The sequence below is a fragment of the Haliotis asinina genome, chromosome 13, assembly GCF_037392515.1.
Source record: "Haliotis asinina isolate JCU_RB_2024 chromosome 13, JCU_Hal_asi_v2, whole genome shotgun sequence".
Taxonomy (NCBI): Eukaryota; Metazoa; Mollusca; class Gastropoda; order Lepetellida; family Haliotidae; genus Haliotis; species Haliotis asinina.
The window spans coordinates 12,214,761-12,235,086 of NC_090292.1; the positions used below are offsets into that span (position 1 = coordinate 12,214,761).

Below are 20,326 nucleotides of genomic sequence, written 5' to 3' on the forward strand. Positions count from 1 at the left end.
ATTATCCCTTTACTGAAGACTGAGTTAACGAAGACTGTAAGTGACACCTACTCATTGAAAACAGACTATAGCTGGCTGACTGGCTGTAACTAGCAGACCATCATCTTTAATCCGTTATCATCACATCAGATGTCCGGAAAAGTGGGGTGTGACCGGTTTAAATTCTGTTACCGTTTTTTTTCTCTGCCGTTTTGCTTCATAGTGAGAACAATGGGATTTTGATTACGAACCAAAATTATGACGTTTATCGGAAATTTGAATATCACGTGAGTCAGTGCTTGCGATATGTGTTTGATTGCTTTGGGATTTTTTTTGTTTTGTACAGTGATTTCTTACAAAACAATTGGCGGTTGATTGGACACGAGTGGTAATACATTAATTCATTTCGTTTATTGTTTGATTCAGTATAGGGAGTTTCCTCATGCTGGAGACATGCCCTGAAGCTGCATGCTGGAATACAAGAAACAACCATCGAGTACTGAATTGGACGAACCCACTTATCTATTGCGCAAATGACACGAAAACTGTATTATTGTGGTGTTAAAATGGCAGAAAAATACTTATTATTTTGGTGTGCAGCAAATCAATTTGTATGGGTTCTCATTTGAAAGTAAAAATTTATCCCAGCCCATTTTCTTTGTTCTATTTCCGTGCCACGTTTAAGTGAGTGTCACATCACATGTTATTGTTATTACCTGTTTTACAAACTTTAAACTATTATTTTGGATGACGTGCCTACAATTTCTCTTTGCTACTGACAGTATATACATGCATTTCATGCCCTAAAACTGACGTTGTGTAGACCATACATCAGTAGCCTCGCTATCAAAACAAGTTTCACCCTTCCTATTTACAGCTTATCAAGAATTCATTAGTCACTGGCGCTGTAACAAGTCTGCGTTCCCAGAAAAAAATATATTACCTGCTGTCATGGTAACCGCCAAACTCTCCACGGAGACATTTAACATGACGGTAAGATAAATACGTTGTGTCTCCTTCAAGCAATACAGTCTGATTCGAGAGAAGGGTACAGCTAATAGTATGGAAGGCATTGCACATACAACAGAAATCAAGGTTATGGACAAACTGTGTGAATGTATTATCGTTAGCCACGTCTAGATATTTCCACATATTTATCTCGTTTCGACCCCGTAGTATCAATGGTTGTTATCAGTACCTACGATGACAATACACCGAAATGACACTATCAGTTCACGAAGTTCTCGTCTTGCACGAGCCGACAGGACAACTTGCTTAAGTTGTAGTCAACATTTAAACGTTTCATGTCCATCTGAAGGATCAGTATCCAGGACCTCGTCAGACCGGAATCTTTACATTCCAGACGCCGAGTTTCAGAACGACACTCGTATTCCTTCAATCAGAATAATTAGATTCGTAAATCCAAGTTACATGATAGTTCTTACATCTGCTTCAACTGTCCGGATTAGCGAGGTGTCCTTTATATAGGTGATACAGAACCGAAAGGTAGGTGATAAGTAATGAATATTTATAACAAACAATGGCTTGTGTTTAATTTCGTTAGAAATATTTTATAGTGGATCATTTCCGTTTGATCAAAGACGTTGATAGAAGACTTAAAGAGATGACGAGTACAACATAATGAATAACAACAGTTTGTTTGTTGTGGCGGCGCATGGGTGGAGATTCCTACAGTCCGTTTAATTTCATTTGAGAGTGAGTAATTGCGCATGAAGTGAAATTTCATTTCCACAACTGGAACTGGCAACTGGCACATCTGACTGTTCTAGCAACAAGTGATCCCCCTTCTTAAAAAATAGCAAAAGGTGATAACGAAATAATTTGGGTATCCAAAATTATTCAATTTCCCGTGACTACAAAATTTGTTGGGTTTTTGTTTTTTGTTGTTTTTGTTGGTGATGTTGTTGTTGGTTTTTTTTGGTGTGTGTGTGAGTGTGTGTGTGAGGGTGGTAGAGGGGAGTTGGGGGTGGGGATGTGTGTTAGTCGGTATGTCATCGGAGTCATTTGACTCAGTTGAAACCAGCTAAACCTGAATTCAACCAAGTGGAGAATAATTTCATCAAACAGAGACGTCACGTGTGATAACTTTATTTTTGATAAAGAGTGATTAAAAGTTTAACATGTTAGATCTTTTTATAAAAGAAACTGGTACAGAATATTTGTTCAGCTTGACTTGATCAAGTGAATACGTAATGCATTACGCGACCGTGTCACGACTGTTTGGGTCTATTATTGTGAAGGGGTGCATCTTTGTCAGTTGATTGTCAACATGTCCAAATAGACGAGACAAGATCGCCTTGTGACATCTCATTGCTGAGAAATCGTCAGCAATGTCCTAACTTTCTTTCAAAAATGAATCTTCAGATGATTTAATGTTTCTGTTTCGGACAGCGAGCAGCAGCAACTGGATGTAGAGAGTGATAGCGAGAATGAATCGGCTTGTGAAAGTAACTGACGTCTCTTCGTTGTAAACTGACGTCTCCTCGTTATAAAGTGACGTCTGTTCGTGACGTCTGTTCGTTGTTAACTGACGTCTGTTCACTGTAATGAAGTAAACTTAAAAGATAACATATGACTTTAAAACAGTTCACTTACAATATGAATTGAACGAGTTATTTTGTTTATTTTTTATATTTTTTTATAAATGCATTGCTTTTTTCAGAAGTGATGTTTTCAGTTACAGCTTCTCGAACGAATCCATGTATGCATTCTCTGCACCCTTGTTTAATAAAGTTAAATCGACCTGCCGTTTGTGTCATTTGACCTCCCGGGTCATGCATATGCAGAGTAGCTCAGGTCAAGCTGACCAACTGCGTATACATTGCTCTTTCTTAAATATACTATCCCTCAAAAGAAACGCATAGGCAAAAACTCTATTAATTACCTATTGTGTTTAAACAGTCATGAGTTATCTAACAAATTGTTGATAACATGATTTTGCACAATTACACACGTAAAAATCGATCTTACACGAATATGTTGATTGTGATGAGGTTTCTTACAACGCAACAGAAATCACAGTCCAGTTGAAATTGTGCGACAAAAAGCATTTATTGTCTGGCAACAAAAAATCCAGATTACTTTCAGAAATTGGCATTCGTTTTGAAGGAGTTTCAAGGTCAAATCACTACCTCACGTCCTTACTCTGCAACACGGAACATCGCCATTGAAAGAACACATGCTGGAGATGGCAAATCTTCAGCTACCAGGCTTCTGAAATTTAGTCTGAGCAAGATATCATGGCTTGCAGCTCGTAGCAACCAAACAGGTAAACCAAATGACCGTCCCCGCACAGGTCAGACTTCGAGTTACCCCTGCAGCCCAAGATCGGTATATTCGGGTACAACACTTGTGTGATCATACTCCCTAGGGTGAGAGCACAGCAGCCAGGGTGCCTGGACTTCAGAGGATATCTGGTCAAACTGCACGGAACAGGTTGAAAGAGATTAGTCTGAGATGAGAGCCAGGAGACCCGACCTCGGGGTCGTGCTACGATGTCACCATCTCGCTCATCTTTATCTAAAAGTATCCACTTGTTTGTATAGACTATCTTCTTCTAAACTGTTGTAAAATTTCATACACTAAAGTTTAATTTTGTGGACGAGTTATTAATTTACATCTTTAATAATTATTGTTACGAGTATGTATTTTCTATATATTTTTGTTATTAATTAAGTAATAATTATTACTGGACCACAGGATTTCGTGTTTTGAATAATAGCTACGATGGGTCACATCTCGTTTTAATAGCTGGTCAACACTTTTAGGATTCTGGTTTACCGGAATTTATCTGCTCCTAGTTTTCTATGTGTTTACTTCCGGGAGACTTATTCGAGGGCATTCTAAAGTGTTGACGATGTTCGTTAGTGCCCGAACTTTCGGGAAATCACTTAGAATATATATAAAGGCTGGTGGACGTATTGAGGGCGACACTCACACTCACATTCATTAATATTTGCTGGAGTTACATCTCTGCCACGCTTGATCATCAAAACCAGTCAGTGCCTGACCTATATTATCTGCTGTCGCACCGATCGCTGTGTTGACATTCTGCCATAGATGATTCTCTCTCACACCAAGACTTTGGTGAGTTTGCCATATTGTATTTTGTGACCCATTGACTTAGATATTATCTCTCTTGAATTGTATTTGACATTTCCATTGCTATATTGACTTGTAACTTTGTATACCTCTCTCTCGTTGCATAATAATACAGCATTTGAACGCAAACGACTTGTCTCTGTTCTGTTTTGCTGCTTCACAGGGGATTTCTTAAATTGTTGTCACGGTAAATTCTTAACCTTAACATAATATAACATTTCCGCAACAGATTTCCTGTCTATGCATTTATGGCATTCATGCATTTAAGAATACAACGAAATATGTGCACCTATAACATAATAGCATAACTCACCATATCATATATAATTAAATGATATAAACAAGGAATAATTTCAGAATCAAAGTGAAATTTCTAAAGAGAATGTGTTTAAGTTTTTCTTGAATTTTCCACCTCTCAGGTCCAGATTTGAATAGCACTCATTCTTGATTTGCTTCTATACTTCGAGCATTTTCTTCTCATTTCAAGTATTCTCCCGTTACTGTCAGTTTTCTTTAGAAACTAGGAATACTGAGAGTAAAATTTTCTCTTGAAAATCTGATTTCTTTTGCACCACTGCGGATTACATTACTACAAAGACTGAGTGAGTGAGCTCAGTTTTACGCCGCACTCAGCAATATTCCAGTTCTACGGTCTGTGAACAATCAAGTCGAGACCAGACATTCCAGTGATCAACAACATGAGCATCGACCTGCGCAACTGAGATACATTTGTCAACGGGTCTGACCCTCCGATCCCGTTACTCGCTACCTACGACAAAAAATAGATAAATAGATAAATAGATAAATAGATAAATAAATAAATAAATGGCTCCATGTTGCAGATGTTCGCTATGGTTCTTCACGCTGTGTGTGCTGTTCTGTGTGCTACGGTCGCCGCTGCAAATTTTGGACCAGATTACACAATCTGTAATCTTAACGACTTCTTGCAACAAGCCAAACAGCACCACGGTAAGATGTAGGACCAAATCACTGTCAGTATATACATGAATATTTTCTGCCGGCACCCACTATTATAGGTCCCATCGTTGAGTTGGTCTGAACAATCAGTGTAAGCACCCGCTACTACTGCCTTCAATATCAAATTCACAAATATTTAAACCCAGTCCTAAAGTCTCCAGGTGCGTTCATAGAAGCGCACGTGTACAAAGTGAGAAGGTTCTCATAGTATTATCTGTGAAGTGGACAGGCTTTCCGCAGTTGTTTCTCTAATGATGTAGATCAGGGTGTCCCTCCGCTAGTTCTCTGTTATTCCTAGGGACAGTATAAACTTGGAGATTAGGGAGCTCTCCATATTTCTGCGATAGGTTTAGGCGTCGTTACACTACTTCTAGAAGCTGGCAGGTTTGGGCGTCCTTTCGCTAGTTCTACTTATCTAGTAGATTTGGGCGTCCTTTCACTAGCTTTACTTACATCTTACGGTTTGGCGTTCTTTCACTAGTTCTACATACCTGGTAGGTTTTGGCGTCCTTTCTTTAGTTTTACCTTTCTGGTAGATTTGGACGTTCTTTCACTAGTTCTACTTATCTGTTAGGTTTGTGGGTCCTTACACCGGTACTACGAATCTGGTAGTCTCTGGCGTCATGTCACTATCAATACACAATACCATTAGAAAATGGTCAAACGCCACACATTTTATATTTATCATCACACTTTCTAAGTAAAGTCGAGATTTTATTACCATTGATTGGTTGAGTCCCATTCGGGATTCGAACCTACACTCCCAACCGCCTACCCCGCTCAGTCACATGGGCTTCCGCTGAGAGTGCGGGTTCGAATCCCCGATGGGACTCAAACCACAAGAGTACTAGAATCTTTAGTCTACTAAGAAAGTGCAATCCCACATATGAAAGTGGGTAGGGTTTGGATCTCTTTCAGGCTTTCTGGGAATCGGATGTTCCTTCACTATAACGAAGACGTGACTGGGCTTTTCTGTTATTCCAAATGTCATTGCATGTCAAGACTAGCAAAGCATTATAATGAGTGTTCAATGAGAGACACACTCCCACATAAAGCTATAACATTCATGTCAAGGGTCCAAGAGGCCGGACCTGCCTGACCAGTGGAGCGTTAGAGTCGAGGCCAACATCCTGGACGGCAACTACAGCATGGACATGTTGGAGTACTACGACTACATTGGCAACCGCGCCTCCGTCATATACTGGATGGAAAACGTTAAGACGAAAATGATCTTCTTGTACAACACAAATGAACTGATCATCGTGCAATACGACAATGAAGGTATGTGTCTAATATAGTCTAGACTTGAAAAGGCTTCAAATCAATACTGTTCGGCTAGATTTAGTTGGAAGGCCTTGCAAGCATAGTGGAGAAACTCCGTCTGCCAGAATCGTCTGCCAGAATTGTGGCAGATGGATGGTTTGATTCCCTATCTAAAGGGAAGACCAAATACCGACCTTTCAGAGGGTAACATTGCTTCCCAATGTTAATTGTGCCTCGACAAACATAATACCTGAACAGAGATATTATTATCGACATTATTTATTTATTTGCAACCCTCTAAAAAGACCTTCGTAATTATCACTGAACCAGTATATTCGGGAGTTAGGAGACAAGTATTTGTGAACACAAATTCCAGAATGTACCCCTCTGTAGAAGTATCATGTGGTCAAAAATTACGACAGCCTCTTTACGTTCCTCCCAGACTCGTTACCACGCTGCCACGTGAACGACCTGGCAAAGACCTCTGACAACACCATATTTGGAATTACGCGATACGCTAATGGCACAGAGCGAATTTTGCCTCCCCATCAGGCTTTGCGATTTGGTGGAGACGCACCGGCAGTGCCGCACCTTCAGACTAAGACCGAAGACGGTATAAGAGTTGATTCTTGGAAATCCTGTTCCTATCTCCCCGACAGAGATGCAACCCTGCTGACTGAGCAACAGTTTAGTAAGTTGTATTGCCTCTTTGACATTATTCAGTTGCGGTCAAGAGGAATGCTGTTTGTTTGTTTATGTGTTTGTTCAACGTCATACCCAGCAATGTTTCAGCTGTTTGGCGATGGTTTGAATCTTCTCGAGTCTGGACCAGACAATCCAGTGACTGTAATGTCAACATCGGTTCCATCAGTCAAACCATGCATTTCAATTGGTACAAAAGTGCCAGTGTTCAAAAGAAGATACCCGTGAAGACCGGGGTTACAACTGAATTTCAGACTCGGCGGTAGATCGATGCTCGAGATATTGACCACTGGATTGTCTGGAAATTTGTTGAATGTGCCCTAAACACCAATGCAACCAATCAAAGGCAGTTGCCAAATATTGGCAAATATGACACTCGTATGTCAGGAATTGTTTGGTGTGTTACATTCGCTTGTAACGCTGTACCAATGACAAAATATCAATAATTGTTTTTTTTTAAGTATGATTGCGAAACAAATGTTTGACATGAAATCAAACAACTTTTGGAAAGACAAAGTTATTTCACGAAACCCATTCCAAAGCCTCTTGTCTTTAATGTATTGATGCTAATCATTAGTGTTGATGCATCGTTGTGGCATTCGCTTGTCTTGCGGAAGATCGGTATTGGGGTCCGGAAACAAAGTGTGACAGTTATTTCTGGTACCCCATTGTGATATTGTTGGAATATTGTTAAAGCTGGAGTCAATCTTCATTTAGCGTTGGCTCGGTAGACCCGGGTTAGATTCCCCACATGGGTACACTATATGCAACCCATTCTGGTGCCCTCCGCCGTGATGTTGCTGGAATATTGTTACAAGCGGCGTAAAACCATACTCACTCATTCACGTTGCCTGACACAGGTGCTTCTACTGGCTGGATATCAGCAAGCAGCGTCGTCGTGCCGGTCAAGGTCACCGAAAAGGGCGCCGTCCACGTCAACTCTACCTACACGTATCACCTCAATAACGAGTACATCTTCACCGACTTCCAAACCACAATACCCGTTGACGCCTTCACAGTAAGCTTTACAATTACATTACTGTATCCGAGTGACTCGGTTGGCTGGGTTGTTGTTGTTGTCGTTGTTGTTGTTGCTGTTGTTGTTTAACGCCGCACTCAGTCTGTAACTCATCCAGTATGGATCAAACAATCAAGTGGCTGTGATGCGAGAATCGATTTTCGCAATTGGGATTCAGTGACATGGAGCGATCTACTCAGCAAACCCGGGCCCCGTTCCTCAAAGAGACCGTAGCTACGATTGCCGTACGTCTATGTTTAAGTGTGGGAGTTACAATCACCTAAGCGCTGCGATAAGCGAACGGGACCCTGACCACCCGATCCAGTGGGCTACTCAGCTTAAAGAAGAAATACCAATACACAATGGTAGAAACAACACAAATTAAGAGCTGCCTATTGTGCTGCTAGTGAGACTGTCAAGTCTGGTCGACTCTCGCAGTAGAACCCTACATTTTTCTATGGTACAAATCTTCCAGTGTTCAAAAGTGGTTGACTAATACCCATGATCCGGGTTAGAACTGATCAGACAATCCAGTAACTGTAATATGAGCATCGGTTTTCGCAATTGGGAGTGACGTGGATCAAAATACTATGGAGACGGTGGATGGGGAGGGGTGGGTGTTGGGTGGGTTTTGGGGTGGGTTGGACGGGGTGCGTTGGAGTGGGGACAGTCGCTAGGGAGCTCGATTAAAATCACCCCTCTTCGCAGTATGCTTCACTTGGTCTCAACAATATGTAGAAAATCATATATGTGATATGTTAAGCTGTAGCATACCGGTTAAAGTGTTCGCTCGTCACGCTGAAGACCCGGGTTTGATTCCACAGGGGAGTACAATGTGTAAAAGCCCATTTCTGTGGTCCCTGCCCTGAAACTGTTTGAATATTGTTAACAGCGGCGTACAACTGACCTCACTCAATGTGACTCTCTCCAACCATAACAATGATCCTTTTGGTGGTTTCAGCCACCATCAGACGTATACTGTCTGGATCGAGTGTCGACCCTGAGCCTTTCAGTACCAAATTCTTACTCTGTGTCCAGTGAGATAGTTATGCCTCAACGTCACTTCGTGCAGTGGAGACAGGTGAGTTCAATGACGTGGGTCACGACATCACGTGACAGTCGCAAAGGGCAACCAGAATTACAATTGCCAATAATTAATCACGATCTCTAGATGTCGAGGAAAAATGGGGTCGGTTTCTGAAACAAAGGGACATGATGACGTTTTTGACAAAAAGGCACTATGGCGTCAACGGTTTGCTCACCACGAGACACAACGTTTTTCTTTAATTTGCTGTTATTTTCACTTTTTGTTTTGTTTTTCTTTCTTGCCAAACAAGGACATCCTTGCCTGGAAGATTTTGCTGACGTGGAGGTGTTTTTACGTCGTATGTAATTAGGCGCTTCATGTTTATTATATGACTGCGACTGTATCATGTTTCCTGTATGTTAATTCAAAAGATTATGTTCTGTTCTGTTAAACTAAAACAAGTTCCCGTGTTATTGATACATGTTCGTTAATATTTAACGTCACATTGGCAGTATTTCAGCCATATCGTAAACACATTCGTGAAATACACTTTGCACTCAACAATATTTGAGCTAAATGGCACGCGTTATATAAATACTAGAGTCTGGACCAAACAATCCAGTGATCTACAGCATGAGCATGGATCCCAATTGGAAACCGCGGACATGTGTCAACCACGCCGGTGAACCTGACCACCTAATCAAGTTAGACTCTTTTTACGACAAGCATGTGATGCCGAAGATATAACCTGATGTGCACGGAGTTAATAAACAGTTTGTAGTTGACTGTTCAGCTGCGTTAACTAGATCCCTGTTGGCACAACTCGGCACCAGTAGCAACATGCATGCGCACGGACTACACCATAAAACTACAACGACACACATAATCTCTTTTCTCACCTTACTTGATGTCATAACCTCAGTACTGCTAAAACTCATTCTTATCAATTACTCACTCACCCTTCCACTCACTCTGTGACTTACTGTCTCATAGATTATCTCACTAACTCATTCCCTCGCTCACAAGCTATCTCACTCACTCACCCACCCACTCACCGACTCACAGATTCACTGACTCACTGACTCACTCTGTGGATAGCAAGGAGTATTCAGAGGAGTGAATTGTCCGCCAGGAAAAGAGTCGGACGAAATCTCTTTTGCTTTATGACTCACTCACTCACTGACCGAGTGGCTCATTTACTGAGTCACAACTTCACTCACTCACTAACTCAGTCACTGACTTGGATACTCTCCAGCTCTATCACACGTTATCCCACTCACTCACGCACCCACTGACTGACACACCCTCTCACTCACTCACTCACTCACTCACTCGTTATGGTGTTACAGTTCTCATACGACGACGACCTGAAGGTGATGCGACTCTACTACACACCTGACGTCACCCAGCCGTCCCCGTACGGCCATAACCAACTGATGTATGTCCGAGACTTCAACACAGGTAGTCATCTAGATATTTCAAGTACTTTACAAAACACGGAAACAAAACAACGTCATCATACACAGGATGGAGTTTTGTTTGGTGCTTAAATTTTCAAGCTTAATAACGGCGGTGAGTATATGCTCGAGCTAGGGCTAGACAATATTGTTTCAATGTTAACTGTCTACAACGCATGCGGGCATTTCTATCTCTTCAGAGACAGCTACAGAATATATCTAAGTAAACTTAGTGTCAGTATTATTCGTTGCGCTCCTCGATCTACGGAGCATGCATATGAGGTCGCGTCACGTACCCTTTGAGTGACCAATGACCATCCAATCAAACGCGAGACGGCAGAACGGATTTAACCAGTCACACAACCGTGACTGTTTAGGGTTTGACGGGACTTACAAAACTACCCAGTCACTGACTCGGATCCTTCAACACACGACAATCCGCATAAAACACAGATATTTGACCTGCAGTATATACTTAGGGCTTCTGATGACATGATTACCAAATTATTCAACAAGGTGATGTCCCTGACTATAGACAAAAACGGTATTTTCAGCGACTTTTATCCACTGTTGACAGTATTGTTGTGTGCTCTATGTGCATCACCCGGTAACGATCGTACGAAAACTAACGTTCGGAATCGTTCGAATACAAACAGTTTCGAGGTAAACGTTCAAAAGGCATGTACGCATGGCCATTTTCGTGATTTGTTCATCAGTCAAGACTGCGTGCCAGGATTTGTGAGACTCAGTGTAGGAGGGCAACGGATACTTCAAACACTAAGTATACTCAAACTGGCTACAGAGCATGAGTCATGTGGCATTCAGAATCGCCAGGTAGCATAAATCAAACAACGCGGCTGTTTTTGAGCTTTCGGATCTTCTCGTTTGCATTTGTAGTGAAGCACCTCCATCACACATGTTTGTCTGAACTTTCGATCACTCACTCAAAGACTGAGGAACTAAATCAAATCAACTTTTAAATTGAACAAAAAACTCGATATGCAAAATAAACTCAATGTTCTCACACTCAAGATGTGTGATGTTTTCATTTAAACCACAAATGATAATTGTGTTTACTTTGTAAAGGGAGCTTTTTCTAGTATTTTGAAACAAATTTATCATCTGATCTTTCTGGATACAGTCGAAATGAATAAAGAATATGAATTTTAATCGGTTAAACGTCACTTCTGCAGACATATGTCTGCCTCGTGACTGATGATGGCGGGGCATTGTGCAAAAGCAAATGTCAAAATGATATTTCCGAGGAGATATGGTTTCATCACAGAAAGCTTCTGTACATATAACAAAAGTAGGGGAGATGAGCTTTCAATTTGAATTGGAACTGTAAATGTTTTCTTTATCATCACCATTTAACCAAACGCATGGGATGCACGTGCACAACTCAGTGATTGCATGCACGTGCATGGGGTGTCATTTGTGTATCTCAGCTGTTTTCAAGAAAGTCATTAAATTACCGTACACGATTAATTTTGACAGTTAGTGTGTTTACGTGTTTGAAAATGAAAATACAAATTTCACGTCACATACCAATCATTACTATGTAAACAACCATGGTCATTAAGGAAGTGCAAGTGTCTCAAAACATTCAATATTATCATTGATTGACACCGATATAATTATCTCCCAAGTTTTTCCACTGAAAATAAATGTAAAAGTAAAGTTAACTTTTTTTAAAATAAAGAAGTTTATATTGAAGTCAGTGTACCGTAGACTCAAAGACCATTGTGTAGCTTGTGTTATAATTGCGATTACACTTTATTAGTAAAGTAGAAATTCTATTACTCTCGTATGTTGAGTTCCACCAGGGATTCGAACCCACACCCTCAGAGTCAGCGGCCGACTTCCACGCGGTGACTGAGCAGGTTAGGCGGCCGACTTTGTGTGCTGGCGTCTGGCAATTAGGTGCTTGACGGTGAGGGTGTTGATTCGAACACCGGATGGGACTCAGCTCATAAAAGCACTAGAATGTGTACTATTCTAAGAATGTGTAATCCTAAATGAAACATGTTACATTTGACCACTGTCTAAATGTCATTGCACAATGACAAAGGTCGCTGCCAAGCAAGTGCTTTGCTTTCTTTGTTGATAACATGAGTACCTGCCTTTATTATCTTTCAGCTTGGACCTACACGGTTGACACTGTACAAGGCAATTGTACTATAGAATCGATGACCAATCAGTACAATGAAATTTATGATCAACCGGAATCAAATCTTTTCCTGAAAAATGCTTTCACCTACATAGGCCAGGTGAGTGACAATAACCCGTCCACTTTACTATGGACTCTTAAAAGGGACATTGTTGCATCACAAACACACAAACAGAAAGTGTCTAAATTAACCAAAGCCCGACAGTGCAACAGTGTCAATATGACAGTTGGTAATTTTGAGCACATGTCGCATTGTTACTATGGCGAACTCACGCTTTGAATAATATTTTTACATTCTTTCTAAATTCGACATTGCGACAATTTTCAACGTCATGACACGTCTTGCTGTAGCATTGTCGTCCCATCCATGCTGTATAAGAAAAGACTTAACATGCACGACAAGGCGAAAATGTCCCTTCTAGGATTCCTTAGCTAACCCCTTATGAAAAAGTGTGTATGGCTTTAGGCAAAATATTGAAAATATTCAGGCAATAACCTCGTGGAGGGGCGGCGGGATAGCTTAGTGGTTATATCGTTCGCACATCACGTCTAAGACCCGGTTTGGCTTCCCCACATGTGTGAAACCCATTTTTGGTGTCCACCGCCGTGATATTGCTGGAATGTTGTAAAAGCGGCGTAACACACATTCAATCACTCGTTGTTGAAACCGGCTCCACATATTGCACATTGGGGAAACGAAACTGGAACCTCGGCGAGTCGGGCTGACGTTATTACGTTGTAAGTGACCATATGCTTGACGAGCGTTTTACGCTCAACGGGTATACCTTGGTGTGATGCTATTCAGTGGAGTTCCCTCCGTTTAACTGGACAGAAACTTCAGTTCCAAAATTCGTCATTATTATTCTACAGTGTTGGTGAGCAACATACGTCATAGTCTTTGTTGCACTTAAGTGGTGATGTGGTCAAGGGACAAGCTCTTCACGGTAGATTACCTTTCCACGTGCAACTTAAATTGGTATGCTTCCTTCTGCCGATATAGTCTGAACTCAGATATACACACAAATTATTACACTGAAATAAAATGAAAAAATAAAATAAAATAAAATAAAATAAAATAAAATAAAATAAAATAAAATAAAATAAAGTTTAACCCCAGCACTACAAGCTACAACGTCCCTCCCAGGATTCAATACAATGCCGAAGTGAGTCCTATAGGTGTAATGTGTGAAATCTTACACACACTGAATAACGTATAAGTGTTAGTAACCCCGTCAGTTCCAAATGGATCCCGTGCTTCAAATACACAGCACCACCCAGAAATTGGCCAACGCATGCTGTCTATCGAAATCGATATTGTAAACACAAAAGTACACAAAAAGACACACTGGGGTCTATGTCTGCACTAAACAGAGTACGGGTACAACGGTGAACTGTAATCACGTGACTAGTCTTGTGACACAGAGGGACAGGTGTCGCTACTGTATTAGTCATGTTCAGTATATTACTGTACTCTTTATATTTCCGTTACGTATGTACTATGATGCGGTGGTAATGTCCCTGTGCTGTAACTGTGGCCATATGCTTAACAAATTTCACAAATTAACTTTCAGTTGTTTGTAATGACTGGGCATAATGGTGTAAGCTTACCTAAAGTGTCATCACCTTGACATTTCAGCTGTTTCCATGGTAGCATCTGGAACTGCTCATTTATGACATCATGCGATTTGAATGACGTCACCACTGCTGATGACGTAACAATTATGTGCTATGGTTGTATGTGTCAATACACAGCAAACAGTCTTACAATTTCCGGGAATAGAATGCTATTCGATCGTGTTTTTCATTTTAGTTAACAACTTCGGGTGATAAACGTATTTTCTCAGGTCTATGAAACAGACTAGCTCAGTGTTTCTGATTAGCGAATATGTTGCCTTCACATATCTTGAAGTGTCCTGTTCTTCAGAATGTGTCACGTGGTATCAGGTGCAACGTGTTCGAGGTCGTGCTGCCTAATCTCGTCCGCCCCCACACCGTAACAGAGCTCTATGTGACTGCGGTAAGACGAAACCTAGTCTCTAGTTCTAATGCCCACAGGGCCTGCAAGTAGGTCACTGTACTTTGCCGATGCCCAAGTTAGCCACATATTACGATTGTCAACATATAACAGCCATGGTTGTACACGTACATCGAATACACGCTTGTCACCGCAAATCTGTAGGCAGGAAAATGCTTGTCTCTGTCTCGCATATATCTCGAGCTGGCTCGCGCAACGGGATTTAGGGACCATCATAGCATCGCTAGTAGCGCCTAGCGTGACTTGCATTCCCAAGGTGAAGTCTCTTGACAGGTTCTGTGACTCCTAGCTGATCTACGTCGTTGTATAATGGATAAAAGTCGAAATATGTTTGACTGAACTAGAGCCCTGTATAGTTTGTCTGTAGTGAAAACGTATTGATGAATTTCACTTCAAACAAAAAAATAAAGTGAAATTAACACTGCCAACCTTAATCAATGTTTCACCTTGCCAACTGAACAGTTAAAACTCACCGAGAACAAGTGGCGTAAGTTAAATCTCATCACGTACCGCACGTGCATTTGTTTCACTGCTCCAACTACCGCACACATCCCTTTCTAATACAAACCATTTATAACGATTTAAACAATGAAACATTTACCCTAATTCGAATATACTTTTGAGTTTTAAATGTTCATTTGGCAAGGTAAATTAAAGATTTGTTAAAGTTAAATTCATACAAGACGACTGAGAAGATTTCCATGACCAACGACTAAATGAAAAATCCCACGCGAGTTGCAATTACAGTGTTAGAATTTCACAGTTATCCAATATTGGTATATGTGACCCGTGATGGTCCCGGGGTAGGATAGGCTTTCAGCAACCCAGGCTTGCCATAAATGGCGACTATGCCTGTCATAAGAGGTGACTAACGGGATCGGGTGGTCAGGCTCGCTGACTTGGTTGACACTTGGCATCGGTTCCCAGTTGCGCAGATCGATGCTCATGTTGTTGGTCACTGGATTGTCTGGTCCAGACTCGATTATTTACAGACCGCCGCCATATAGATGTAATATTGCTGAATGCGGCGTAAAACTAAACTCAGCCACTCACTCACTCACTATTGGTATATGTTTGTTTGCAGCGGGGATGGGAAGAAAGCGCAGGCTCCAGTTTCATGTCTGATACGCCAGTTAGAATGGAAGTCACGAATCTGAAGGTATCAACTCAAAATAAGAATGAAATAAAAACAATTAAGAGGATGTAAGTTTGTGTTTGATTCTTTAAGACATGTAAATGTATCAATTTCCCCCGATGTCTTTTGTTGACACTGATAAATTTTAAAGATAATATCTTTTTTATGTCATGATTGCGATGTTTCGATACAAATTACGATAGTGTTGTTGTTTGTTGTTCCTCATGTGCCACGCTCGAGAATGATTATTGTTGTTTCAGAATCGAAATAAAACAATCTATAATTTCTACGACTACAATCGGGACCAGCACGACATATGGCAAACAGACTTGAGTGCCTGTTTTGATCCGTCACAGATATATGACTTCATAATCTATTTTAAAGGTAGGCAGTTATCCCGATAGATCAACTATTGTGAATACATTAGTTTGTGTTCGATAAGGTGTACCTGTTGTTTCGTAAGGTTTAGGCTTGTGGTTAGCCTATAAACGTTCGCTCGTCACGCCGAACACGCGGGTTCGATTCCCAACATGAGTACAATGTGTGAAGCCCATTTCTGGTCTCCCGCCATGGTGCTACTGGACATTCATTCACTAATGTATATTCATTAAGGGCAGTAGTGTGCTATAACTAGATCCGGGTTATAATTGGTGTGCAGTAATCCATGCTTGTCGTAAAATGGGACTTACAGGATCGGGTGATCAGGCTCGCTAATTTGGTTAACACGTGTCATCTTATGCCAGTTGTGTAGATTGATGCTCATGATGTTGATCACTGGATTGTCTGGTCTAGACCCGATTCTTTACAGGCCGCCGATATACAGCTGGAATATTGCTGAGTGCGGCATATAACGCATTCACTCACTCATTCACTCACTCACTCACTGTATAACTGATTGTATACATCTCTGTCGCAGCGTTGTGTCCACTTCATTCCCCATATTCAAACGGACACTTGGCTGCAGTGTGGCTGAAAAATTCGCCTTGAAGACCGGGGTTCGATTCCTCACATATGTATTAGTCTGTGAAGCCCAACTCTTGTGTCCACGTCGCTTTATTGCAGGAATGTTGCTGAAAGCGGTATGAAAACGTACCCATTTACGTACAACTCACTCAATCATTTCAGCTGGGCAAAAACATATCCTGTTCCGTTATATTTCCACATGAGTATATTGATGTTTTCGTCTCTAGGCAACCATGTTGCCGAGGTGTTGGCGGACCCGGGCACGTTTTCACAGAACTTTGTGATGGCGATCTACAAACATGGCAACATGTCCCCCATGCAAATCTCTAACGTGCAGGTAAGTAACAAATCGCTGGCAGATACACACACACACACACACACACACACACACACACACACATACACACACACACACGTATGTATGTATGTATGTATGTATGTATGTATGTATGTATGTATGTATGTATGTATGTATGTATGTATGTATGTATGTATGCACGTACGTGTGTGTGTGTATGTGTGTGTGTGTGTGTGTGTGTGTGTGTGTGTGTGTGTGTGTGTGTGTGTGTGTGTGTGTGTGTGTGTGTGTGTGTGTGTGTGTGTGTGTGTGTGTGTGTATGTCCTTTTATAAGGCGCTTAACTCCCAAGGGCCGTCCTGATAGCGCATACGAGAGTAAGACAAATTTTGGTGACAGTACATGGTCATTCTAAAGATAGAAACGGCACAGATGAATCTTTCAGAGACACTTGAAGTGTTCCAACAACTGAGGTTCTTTAAGAGAGTCTGGCAATGAGGTCCATTTCCGGCCGCTGCAACACTAAGGGACCTTTAACCAAAGGATGTTTTATATCGTGGTGGCACTATCAGTCTCTGTTCATGTTCAGACCTGAAAGAACGTGATGGATTCTTAGATACATAGGGACCAGACCTTGAACACACTGATGTGCTTTGATGATGATTTTACAGGACACACTTACTGTGCTTCTCCTGAACTTGACCCGTGAAGGTCCCGGGGTAGAATAGGCCTTCAGCAACCCATGCTTGCCATAAAAGGCGACTCAGCTTGTCGTAAGAGGCGACTAACGGGATCGGGTGGTCAGGTTTGCTGACTTGGTTGACACATGCCATCGATTCCCAATTGCGCAGATCGATGCTCATGTTGTTGATCACTGGATTGTCTGGTCCAGACTCCATTATTTACAGACCGCCGCCATATAGCTGTAATATTCCTGAGTGCGGCGTAAAACTAAACTCACTCACTCACTCTCCTGAACTTACACAGTTCTTTAACTTGACTGTGTCACATTTACATCGTAAAGATCCGATTTACAATGTTCGCCATATAACTTGAATATTGCTGAGTAATATTGCTGACTGAGGCGTTAAACAACACAATAAGACTAAACGGCTTAAATTTACCTTCAGCCAACCATGGAGGTGACTGAAAGATCGAATGGTCAGTGCCCATTTGTTTTTATGTCATCGATTCCAATTGCGTTGACCGATGGTCATGGTATCAGTCACTGGTTTGTCTTGTCCAGTCTGGAGTATTTACAGATTGCATCACAATACGCAATGTCATGAAAACCTAAACACAGAAGGTAAATGCAATTTCTCGGGTAGCGGAATAACTGCCAAACTATTTGCGTGCTTCTTCTTGCTGTTTTCTAGATAATACCGACACAGTCATCTGTCAGCGGCAAATTTACCTACACGTACCTGGAAGAGTCTCCGTTCATGCGGAGGAACATGCCCTTTATGACGGTGGATGAATCCCAAGGCCTGCTGTTCAGGGACATTGATGCAAATCGTTTTGTCATACCTCTCGGACAGGTTGGTTTAGAACCGCTCGAGGGTCTTTGGAATAGAGCATGGATAAATAGCTAACACCTTCTTGTCGAATGTTCATACGTCGATTTCCTTCTCTAATCATCATTACATGATTGTGTGGAACCTCGTACTGTGTCCCAAGGTTATATTTTCCTGTCGTTCTCACAAACACTCACACAAGGAGACACACATTGGTACGCGTACACACTCACAGTGATACACACTCACACACACAGGCACGCGTACACACACGCACCGTGGTCCACAGTCACACACACAGGCACGCGTACACACACTCACAGTGATACACACTCACACACACGCATGCGTACACACACTCACAGTGATACACACTCACACACACAGGCACGCGTACACACACTCACAGTGATGCACAGTCACACACACAGAGGAGATTACTCACACTCACAGACACACACAGATACACACTCACTCACTCACTCACACACTTACAAGCAGACACTGAAACTGACACGTTCAGTATAAAGGCAATGATCGCATCTGACTTTACTGTGTCTTGCTCGACTATAATTGTAAATACACTATTCCGCTCAGATGTGCAACTGAATACTTCGAGTTCTTCCGTCTTCACCAACATGTAATTGTTTCTCACCCCACTTCTGTTTCTGTGTTGTGACGATGTTGTGGATGAATGGAGATGCCACCACATGGAACTGACATCTTATCGTCATTGCATTCTCATTGCAGAACAAAACTCTCGTCGCGTTTGACCTCATCAGACTGAGCTAGACTCGATGTGTCCTCAACTATCGCAAGCTGCTCGTCATTTCAGCCGTTACACGAAGGCCATTACTCAAATTTCCAGACCCATCACGGCACTACTACTACTACTACTACTACTACTGCTGCTGCTGCTCCTGCTGCTGCTGCTACTACCACTACTACTACTGTTGCTGCTGCTACTACTACTACTACTACTACCGTCACTACTACTACTATTGCAGTTACTGCTGCTGCTACTAGAAATTCTACTGCTTCTGCTACTAGTACTTGAATTTCTAGTACTAGAGCTACTACTGCTACTATTACAACAACTAGTTCCACAACTAATGCTACAACTACTACTACTTCTACTACAACAACTACTACTAGTACTACTACTACTAGATTCCGTTTAGAATTGGTCTTTAGTAACTCATGCTTGTCGTAACCATGATACACATATCATTATATCCCTGTTGAGTAGATCTATGCTCATGATGTTGATCACTGGTTTGTCTGGACTCGACTGTTTACAGACCGCAGCCAAGAATTCCACTAAACAAAACAAAAACACTGCTTGTGGTAATTCTACTGTTCTACGGCTGTTACTACGACAGTTCTTACCACCGCGACGTTGTAGCAGCAGTAGCAGTAGTAGTAGCAGCAGCAGTAGCAGCAGCAGCAGCAGCAACAGCAGCAGCAGCAGCAGTAGTAGTAGTAGTAGTAGTAGTAGTACCACTAGTACTATTCTTCTACTACTAGTAGCATTGACGGTGCCCTTACTAGTTGTGGTAATATGATGTGTGTCTTCTATGAAAATTGCAACACTAATCCCGGTTAATAAACGACTTCAAAATACTACTTTACTTGGGAAAAGTAATCCAAAACATGTATTTCATTTA

The 20,326-nt window shown here is 41.5% G+C and overlaps 1 protein-coding gene across 1 annotated transcript; it reads left to right on the forward strand.

Annotated features, from left to right (window-relative positions):
• The first annotated feature begins 1,174 nt into the window (after nt 1–1,174).
• On the forward strand, nt 1,175–20,282 carry LOC137259926 (uncharacterized). The gene is made up of 14 exons (XM_067797577.1): nt 1,175–1,485; nt 4,944–5,070; nt 6,154–6,360; nt 6,785–7,033; nt 7,905–8,062; nt 9,024–9,143; nt 10,439–10,550; nt 12,686–12,816; nt 14,641–14,733; nt 15,836–15,910; nt 16,147–16,270; nt 17,077–17,186; nt 18,522–18,683; nt 19,410–20,282. The coding sequence occupies exons 2-14, from the start codon at nt 4,944–4,946 to the stop codon at nt 19,449–19,451; spliced, it is 1,710 nt and encodes a 569-aa protein (XP_067653678.1). The 5' UTR covers nt 1,175–1,485; the 3' UTR covers nt 19,452–20,282.
• Nucleotides 20,283–20,326: the final 44 nt, after the last annotated feature.

Coding starts and splice junctions, on each gene's coding strand:
- LOC137259926 (XM_067797577.1), top strand. CDS start 4,944: ATGTTCGCTATGGTTCTTCACGCTGTGTGTGCTGTTCTGTGTGCTACG. Junction 5,071..6,153: donor ACAAGCCAAACAGCACCACG/GTAAGATGTAGG, acceptor ATTCATGTCAAG/GGTCCAAGAGGCCGGACCTG. Junction 10,551..12,685: donor TGTCCGAGACTTCAACACAG/GTAGTCATCTAG, acceptor ATTATCTTTCAG/CTTGGACCTACACGGTTGAC.